A 9860-nucleotide genomic window follows, 5' to 3' on the forward strand; every position below is an offset into this window, starting at 1 on the left:
CATAGTCACCCACCTGGGGAATGTGTTAAAGGTACAGATTCCAGGACTTGCCCCCAGACCTTGTATCAGCATTAACCAGGAGTAGGGCCCTGGGTGTCCACTTCTTAAAAGTACACCCGGACTGTTCTCTCTGCAGCCGGGCTGGGAGCAGCTGCCTGGATGAATTTAACTCGCGTGTCCTGTGATTCTGCTTCCCCACCTCCAGGGCAGGTTCCTCATTCTTTTCTGCTCCTCAGGTCCATGTGAAATCGGAGGTCCTCGCTATCAAGTTGTCACAAGAAATAAACTATGCAAAGAGCCTGTACTATGAACAGCAACTTATGTTAAGACTCAGTGAAAACCAGGAGCAGTTGGAGCTGGACTCCTGAAGCATCCCAGCGGCTGGAGAGAGGCGCTCCCAGACCCAAACGCCACGCCAATCAGGAGCAGAGGCCCACAGACTGGGCTCAAATTCGAGGCAAACCCGGAATACGGTTCGGGGGACGATATCAAGGAATGAGGGAAAGTAAATGCTTAGGAGGGAGGATACAAACGGAAAACAACTGTAGTAATTTCTGGAGAGGGGGTTACTTTAGCTGGTGGGGAAGTAATTTTAAAAGGTATTGGTTGAATAACGTAAGAAGAAAAAGTGTCCTGAGATGAATCTAATTTTTAGATTGCCCTGTATTTTGTTAACATGTGTATATGTACAACTGTGTTTGTAAATATAGAGGCACGTTTCCGAACAGGCCCTATAATGTGTGTAAAGGCTTGTTAACTGTAAAGTAATATAAACGTATATCAGATCTTCTATTGCACTAATTCCCCAGGTCCGATTCAGGGTACTCTCTGTAAAAAGGCACTGTTGGAAGTTGAAGAATGTTACGTGTTCATTTTGGAATCTAGAGTAGTCACAGCAGAGCGGACTGAGACTGAAGGTGCCTTTGAAACCTGCACTTCCCCAGGTGGAGCTGTGAGCCAAAATATTCAGAACCAGAGCTGGCCCTTTGACAGACATGGACGAGAGTGGCTCGGGGAGCCATCTTTTATTTATTTCTTACCCGTTTCAAAGCTAGCCCTTACATGATCACAAATCACTATTTTTTATCTGCCTATCAATTCGGCTTTCTTTTGATAAGTCTCGTCAAACTTTGAGATAAAATTGTGTTCTGTTGCTGCGCACACACACACACACACCAGCATTGTGATTTTCTCTTGGGTTATCAGCGGAGAGGGTCAGTTTGAAACATTGATAGGCTCTGCTGATTTAAAAGGGGAAGACATCCCATGGAGCTCTTTGTTTTAACAAATCAAAAATCCACAAATTTATCAAAAATCCATAGTAAGAATGTTCTTCATCTGGGACAGCAACAGAGAAGAAGGACCTGGGACTCTTTTGAATAAAGAAAGCCATAGGCAGGCACCCAACTCCGTAGCCCTGGGGACACAGTGATGGTAACACTAGGACGAGAAGGGAGAGGGAGGGAGAGAGTCTGAGAAAAGGGAATGAAATTTGAGTATTAAAAAGCTGTTTTTGTAAGTTTCTCCTGGTACCAAGATTTGGCCAAAATATCTCTTGTCCTTGGTTTTAAATAACAGCCAGGAGCAAGGCTGGTATGAGTGCCCCCTCCTTGTTGTTGGTGTTTCCCTTTTCTATAAGGAAGAGACAAGTTGGGGGAATGAGAGGGACCTCACTCTACAATGAATGACTAGCCTTGTAATTTTTAAATTTTTATTTACACAAAGCGAATCAGTTTCTCCAACCTTGTCACATGTGGCCGAGGCCGAAAATGACTCAGTGGATCAGTGGATCTGTAGGTTTGGGTGTTTGTAACTCACAACCCAAACCCCTTCCAAGACACAAATGAAGCTGATCTTTCTGTCTCTTTCCCCCTCTTTTTCTCTCCTCCCTTTCCCTCTCCGTGCGTGTGTGTGTGTGTGTGTGTGTGTGTGTGTGTGTGTGTGTGTTCGTTCAGACGCAGGAAGGGTGCTTTAGCATAAGTGTTTTAAGTGCTTTAGCTAAACAGTGTTTTCAAGGATCAACTTATACCTTGTACCTCGTTTATATGGTCTTCACTGGACTCTAAGTTCATGGACTGCAGAACGGAAACTTGGCTTTTGAAGGGTTGGGGTGGGTTTTGGGTCGGTTGGTTGGCTGGCTGGCTTTTGCTGGGCAGCCGTCAGGATTGTGTCAGCCTCACACACAGGATCCACAGTCCACGGCCAAAGTGTTACTTCCTGCAGGTCTAGTGGCCTTCCATACCAGCCTCTGTCCCTGCACCCCACAAGTTTGGCTTGTGGTTTTGTCATCAGTAACCCACTGCCGGAGATGGTGATCTCTTCAAGATGAGACTCTCAGAAGAGTTGATTGTGTCAGTGAGCCTTCTGTCACTCTCTGGAATGAAGTCACTTGAATGTCTGTACCGGATTAAGGAGCTTAGTATTACTAAAGAAAAGAAGTCTGCCTTCTGCCCCCAGCAGCAGCTGGGTATTCTGGGCTCTGACTGCAGAAAGCTGGTTGAGGGACGGTGCTTCCCAGAGGGCTCCAGAGAGGTGTTCGGAGGCCCTTCCCCCACTCCTTTCTAATTTTAATCAGCTCTTGAAATAGTTGCCCATCTCCTCTGATTGCACAACTCCTCTCTGACATTTGCGCCTTAGAATGTTCAAATGGGATCCAAAGCCCACATGAGCTGGGGTGTGGGGGTGGGGATGGACGCCCACTGAGACCTTCTCAAGCTCTCCCCTGCCCTGGCAGCCCTCGTGCCAGGCGTGGCGATAAGGTTTCAGGGGCTCTGGACATCGTTTCCTGGTTGGCCAGGAAAAACTCCAAAGCTGCAGAGGAAGCAGGCCCTGGCCCTGGCTCCGTGAATGCCCCGTTGAATAAGGAGAAATTGGATAAGGAGAAAGCAGAAGCCATCCTAATGCCCTGCGCCAGCACAGCTGGCCAGCCATGTCGCTGCCTAACCAGAGCTGCTTTTCTCTGCCCGCTGGAAAGGCCAGCCAGAGGTCAGCGCGTCCCCACACCCCGGGCGGGCCTGGCTGCCACTCACTGCAAAACACAACAGCAGCCTGTTACCAGCCCGAGTGTCTCGCTGCTGGGTGGGCACTCACCTCCGTGCAGAAGGCCCCAAGGCCTCTTTGTGTTTAAGCATCATCTGTGCCTCCAAATGCCATCATAGCTGCTTGATAAAACTCTGAAAACAAAGTATCTGGTTCTCCACCATGTAAACACTATTACAATCACCAATGTGTTAAGACTCTTTAACCTGTTTCCCATATCAGAGTCATTATTTTTCTTCCTGTGGAATAAAATGCTTTGTTGACTTCCCAGACATGTTGTTTTCTTCTGGTTTCTTGGTGTTCCGTAGATTCTAGAACCATCATCAATGACAAATGCCAAACGTATTTCGTTTCCAATAACATATACCCTCTTTCCCCTCGCCCCAGGGAAGCACATTACTAGGACGAAGCCTGCACCTTGAGCCGTCCTTAACTTTACAAGAGTTTGCAGCACTTTACGTTCTCCAGGCCCCTGGTTTTATGTCGGCTGCTCCCCACCTACCACTCTGAGGGTGCTGGTCTGGGCCTGGCAGGATGGGAATTGTCATTTACTGAGGAGGGGAGACTTCAGGGAGAGCAGCTTTGGAGTTCACTAGGGATCTGTTAAGTTCAAGGTGCCTACTTGATCCCCCCAGGAAATGTCAGGAAGGCAGGCGGCCATCGGAGTCTGGAATTCAAGACTAAAGCCCAGACCAGAGGTTTCCCATTGGGCGTCATCAGCGTACAAATGACAGGCTGACAGGCGGAGCCTGAATGAAATTCCCAAGGGCCTGAGTGTGGGTAACAAAAGGAAAAGAGGCGCCAGTCTGAGCCCTGGGGCTCCCCAAAGTTGAGAGGTTAGACAGATGGAGAGGAACAGCAAGGGGGACTGAGCAGGACCATCCAGAGACAGACATGAAGCCTGGAATGTGGGTCCTGGAAGCAGAGTCCAGAAAGACTTCCGAGAGCAGGGAGATGAACTATGAAATGCCGCCGATAAATCAAGTAGGATGAGGACCGTCCCTCAGTTAATATTGGATTTATGGCATCAGGGTCACTGGAGACCTTCCTTCCTGAGAGCAGTTGGAGAGGCGTGGATAGGGTGAATGCCGGGTTGGAGTCGTTTTTTGTTTTTGTTTTTTTAATAAATTTTAATTGGGGAATATTGGGTTTCTTCAGGGAGTCGTCCTTCAATCTAGTTGTGGATGGTGCAGCTCAGCTCCAGTCGCCATTTTCAATCTTTAGTTGCAGGGGGCACAGCCCACCATCCCATGCGGGAATTGAACCGGCAACCTTGTTGAAAGCTCGTGCTCTAACCAACTGAGCCATCCGGCCGCCCCTCTGGAAGCTCAGCGGCAGCTCATTGTCTTCAATCTGGTTGTGGAGGGCGCAGCTCACTGGCCCATGTGGAATCAAACCGACAACCCGGTTCAAAGCTTGCGCTCTAACCAACTGAGCCATCCAGCCGCCCCTGGAGTCATTTTAAGAGACAAATTGAAGAAGAGGAATTCAAGATAATATGGACAGCTCTCTAGAGTGACCTGGCTATAAACGGGAGGGAGAGAAGTGGCTGGACGGGCGACAATGAAGGAGAAAAGGGAGACCAGCTGGCCAAGGAGATGAGTGGATGAGGTAGAAGCGTCAGGAGATTGTCATCTGGTTGCTTCTGTTTCCTCAGGGAGCTGAGTGGCGAGTGAGTACAGGACGGGAGGTAGAGATTTGGAGAGAGGGGAAAAGATGTAAAACAGTGATTTAGGACAAGGGGAAAGTGAACAGACCAGACAGTTAAATCGAGGTTGGTGGTCATGAATTTAAAATGAGACCAGGTAGCCTGGGTGTTTTTCTCTAGGCACATTCACCATGAAATAGGCAAAGAATTGAATTAATCAAGAAGTGTTCCCTCTCGTGTGTTCAAACGCCCCATCCAACATTGCCCACTTGAACTCGACAAGAGCCAGACAGAATCAAATGTCCAACAGAAATCCAAGAGCTTAAGAGAAGGCAGGAGCTACATTTATCTAAAGAATATTCCCTTTCTAAGTGGGGGAGACCATGGGAGATACAGCTAACACCCCCAAATGAGAGCACAACTAGAATATTTCAGAGCTGCCAGGGTAGTGGGGCCGTGTTTCAAGACGAGCTGTCCAAGCATAGGACAAGGAGAAACTTGGCACAGAGAGAGTGTGCCTGTGACATCTCCTTCGGCCAGCTCAGTGCGCCACCCTGCAGGTACCAACTGATTACATGACCAGGTCCTGAGGAGCCGTCGCTGCTCCAGGCTAAGTTTCTCTGGCTGGAAGATGATTTTCGAGCAATCGTAGATACCGAAGAAAGAAGAAAGGAACTGTCTGTGGAATAATCCTGTTGAAACTTAAAAATTTGTTTTTAGGTTTCTTATACAAATGCAAAACAAAAATACAATTTCACATATGTGTCCTATCACACTCGGGCAGTTGCTGCTGTATTTTTGCCCTCTTTTGCTCCCCCACCCAGTATCACCCCCTTTCTACTTCACCTCCAAACGAATCACCTCGCATGTTGCCCTATTCTATTATGCTCATGTAAGTAAGCATATGCAGGCATGTATATAGATATAGGTATTTGTATGGAGTTTCCTGACCTTCGTTTTTATAAAGTTGGACTCATACATACTGTCTTGCAACGCCTCTGTGTTACCCTCAGGTTGGCGTAACTGTATTCTCTTCAGTGCTGCGTAATAGCTGATGCTGCACGTGTCCTATAAGTGACTCAACTATTCCATATAATAACTATTACTATGACCATATTGATGTGCGTTCCCTTAGTTTTCAGTCCATCCAACCCTGCCCCCCCCAAGGACACCCCTACAATAAACAGACCCCCATTTATGTGCTTGGGCACTAATTTTATTTCTATGCAAGATCACTCTCCTAAAATGCTGGCAGGAACATGGCAGGTTGCAGCCATCTGGGAGCGCCCTCTTCCTGCACCTCCGCCAACCAGCCTGACGGGTGCAAACTGGTATCTCAATGTTTATTTTGCATTTCCCTAGCAGTAAACTTGACCATCTTTTCATTTGTTTGTAAAAGTTTAAGTTAAGAATGGCTGCTGAATTGCAGCAAGTGCCCTTTCAGCATCTCTTCTTATGACCATTGTTTTTTCTCCATTAATTATTTAATGTGATAACGTTATGTTGATAGATTTCCTTATCCTGCATCATCTTTAGTCTCTAACATAAGCCCCATTTGGTCATAATGTGTTAATTTATTCTTTTGATACATTGCCTGGTTCTATTTGCTGGTATTTTTGAGTCTTTGCATCTTTAAAGTGAGAGGTCTATGATTTTCCTTTTTCGTAGTATCTTCATCAGATTTTAGAATTAAAATTATGGTGCCTTCATAAAGTGGACTGGGGATTTTCTACCATTTTCTATGGTTTGCAATGCTTAAGTTACATTAGAATTTCCTGTTGTAGTTTTTTAAAGTTAGATGAAAGTAGGCCACAGACTCATCAGGTTCCAGAATCTTTTCCAGTGGTTCCCTTTAATCACTGTCCCATGTGCCCAATGCTAATTGGAATATTCATAATAGTTGGTGGTGCACATGTCCGATTTCTTCATAGGTCAATTTTGGTGGCATTTTTGGTTTTTAAAAGTCATTCAGTTTCTCTTAGATGTTTTAATTTGTTGCCACACAGTTGCATGTATTCTCTCAAAATTATTTTAATACCTCCTACATCTGGTTATTTTTCCTTTCTCATTCCTAATCTTGCATCTTGTTACCTTTTATTTTTTTCATAAATAAGTTTTTGAGGAAGTTACTATTCTTTTCCAAGAACCAGTTGGGATTTGTTTTTCCTCGCTACTTTGTGTTTATTCTATTGATTTTAATCTTTGATTCCTCTTAGCTGCTTGTTTTGATTTATTTTACTATTCTTGTTTTTTAAGGTAAGTACTTAGCTTTATTTTGGTTTTTTTTCACCTTCTTGAATAATGAGGGCATTTTAAGGTTATAAATTTTCTTCTGAATACAGCTTTGTTTATCTCATAGATTTTGGTATTAAAACAAAAAATTAAAAGTTTTTAATTTTACTTTTGATTTCTTCTGTGGTCTAAGAACCACCTAGGAATATGTTTATAATTTCTAAATATTAAAAAAATTTAGCTTCCCTAAATTAGTTATTTCAAATATTGGATTATAATTGGTAAATGTAACTTGAAGATGTCTACATTTTAAAATAAAAATCTGGTGTGTTTTTGTTTTTTTTTCAGTCCAGGTAGTTAATCAATTTTTATAAATGTTCCATAAACATATGAAACAAAAGTATATTCTCTTTGAGGCATGTAAAGATGGTAGGTAGGTTAGTAAGCAAATGGATGCATACATATGTACCCTGTTTCCCTGAAAATAAGACCTAGCTGGACCATCAGCTCTAATGCGTCTTTTGGAGCAAAAATTAATATAAGACCCAGTTTTATTTTAATATAATGTAAGACCAAGTCTTTAATATAATATAATATAATATAATATAATATAATATAATATAATATAATATAATATAATATAATATAATGTAATTAATATAATATGTTATACCAGGTCTTATATTAATTTTTGCTCCAAAAGATGCATTAGAGTTGATGGTCCGGCTCAGTCTCATCTTCAGGGAAACATGGTACTTAGAGATACAAGTTGATAGCCTATATTAATCCTGTATGATCTTACTTATTTTGTGTTTAAGAGAGCTCTGACCTCCATTTTCAAGTGGCCAGAGAAGCAATTTCTAACTTCTGCTGTACTCCTTAGAAATGGCAATAAGTCCTTAAAGTAACAAAGTTAGAAAAAAGAAGAAAACATAGCAGCCAAGTACGTAATCCAGTTGGACCTTGAGAAGGATTTGATGCTGGACAGTGGCACTCCAGCGCTGCCTTCCCTTCCCCAGGAGCTGGGCCCACCCACTTGCTGGTCTCAAGAGGAGCCAGGCCATCCTCTCCCACAGTCCTCACCCAGGCAGCACACCCAGTGTAAGTAGTGACGCGGGGTAATAAAACGTCACACCTCATGCTTATTCTGGTCTGACTCAAAAGCACCAGAATGTCAGACATGGGTACATGTTGCCTTAGAGGAAATGTATGGATCTAGACCAACTTGACCCTTGGAAACCCTGGGCAAGTAAGCCCCTGAGGGAGGTAGTGTGAGGGGAGAGGGCAGGGAGAGGTGCTGAGGTGACTCCCAGGGCCACTTTAGAGGGGCAGAGGGCTGCCTGTGGGGCATGTTTTGCTAAAGCACTTAACTTCAGAGGTACACAGAGACTTCTGGGAAGTTTGGCCAAGCCTGCAGAAAGGCAGCTCTCCATTCTGTTAGATGGTTTGTCCACAGAGACCCATCCCTAGGAGCTCCCAGACAACACTGGTGACTGATTCCAGCATCACTAAGCCTCTGCCAGCCCTTGCTGTGGGCATCTACTGGGTGCCAGGCTCGGTGCTGGGGGCCAGGGATATGTAGTGGATATTGCTGCATATCTGGCCGCCCTCACTGGGCTGGTGAACATCAGGGTGGGGCAAGGAAGACGTCACAGGGGAAGAGGCAGGTAGCTGAGTCCAGGAGGGCCGAGAGGAACTAGAGGCAGAGGAAAGGGCGGTCCTCGTGTGAAGTCCGGGAGGTGAAGCTGCTCAGCACATCGGACGACCAGGATCTCAGCCTGGCTGGACTGTAGTCACATGAGGCTGGAGACTTGGCCAGGGGCCAGGTCGTGTTGGATTTGGTAAGGGGAAAGGTGTTAGGCTGAGGATTTCACTGCAAAATTGGCATCTCAAAAAATACCTCTCTGGCTACAAAATGGAGAACGGGTCAAATGAGTCAAGAGTGGACGGCGGTGCAGTAGTGCAGGTGAGAAATAACGGCGCTTGCACGAGGAAAGGGCAGTGGAGATGGAGCGAGCAATAGACTTGGGAAATGTTTTCGAAGAATAGATGAAACAGAGGGGTTAATTTAATGTAGAGGATTAGGGGAAAGGAGACATCAAGGGTAATTCCCAGCGCAAGTAACCAGGTGACTGGTGATGTGATTCCTGAGATGGGGCGACGTTAGAGGAGTAGCAGGATGTTTGTGGCTGGTGTCCATTTACTGACTGTAAAATATTTGTTGAATGTTAAATGAATAGATGAAGTAGAAATGATGAGTGTCCTTCCCTGTGACAGAGTGGCAATAGAATGGTCGTCCCATGACCGACATACCAAGGGTGGGAGTGGTTGCCTGGGTGCCTGTAGACAATTAAAACACAATCATGAAACGAGGACTAAAAGCCAGTCTTCTTTTTCTCATCATGCACTTGGCAATTCTAAACAAAATCTGATAAAAATTCTCCACCCCTCAAAAATCTTGAGCGACTTTAACTTCTGTTGAGTTGTTATAATATGTATGTAAGCTTCAAATTAGCCCTTTCGTATTTCTTATCCTTTAATAAAGTATGTATTCCACATGGAAGTTAATTCTGAGAACCCCAGTTATGCAGTGGACCCCCGCCCCCCTCCACAAACACGCACGCACACACACACGCACGCACACACACACTCAGCTATATACCTTCGTTTTGAGAGGCAGTCTAATGATTTAGAATTGTTCAAGCCTACGACGTGAGGCTTAGTTCAAGTCTCCAACCCTGTGTTCCTACATGTCCCTGTATTTAAATAGTATATTTGAAGTAAATGACGGTAGACAGTGATCGTAAGGTGAAGCAATAGAACTTGAATTGCTTCAGTTCTGTCGTTCTGTGTGACCACTTGCAATTTTTATTTGTGTTGAAAATGTTAAACAGTGAAACAGTGCAGATCATGAAGTATAATATTTTTGTTTGGAAATGCA

General features: G+C 44.7%; 1 protein-coding gene across 11 annotated transcripts in view; it reads left to right on the top strand.

The window, feature by feature from the left end:
- Positions 1–3311, top strand: part of VPS13D (vacuolar protein sorting 13 homolog D) — a 236731-nt gene extending 233420 nt beyond the window's left edge. For all 11 annotated transcript variants that reach the window (XM_074334026.2, XM_074334029.2, XM_074334032.2 and 8 more), the window contains one exon: positions 237–3311. In XM_074334026.2, coding sequence (XP_074190127.2) covers positions 237–368 — 132 coding nt within the window. In that variant the 3' untranslated portion in view covers positions 369–3311. The remainder of the gene's footprint in view (positions 1–236) is intronic.
- Positions 3312–9860: the final 6549 nt, after the last annotated feature.

This window comes from Rhinolophus sinicus, chromosome 14 (assembly GCF_057876585.1).
Source record: "Rhinolophus sinicus isolate RSI-liver-muscle chromosome 14, RSI-T2T, whole genome shotgun sequence".
NCBI classification, from domain to species: Eukaryota; Metazoa; Chordata; class Mammalia; order Chiroptera; family Rhinolophidae; genus Rhinolophus; species Rhinolophus sinicus.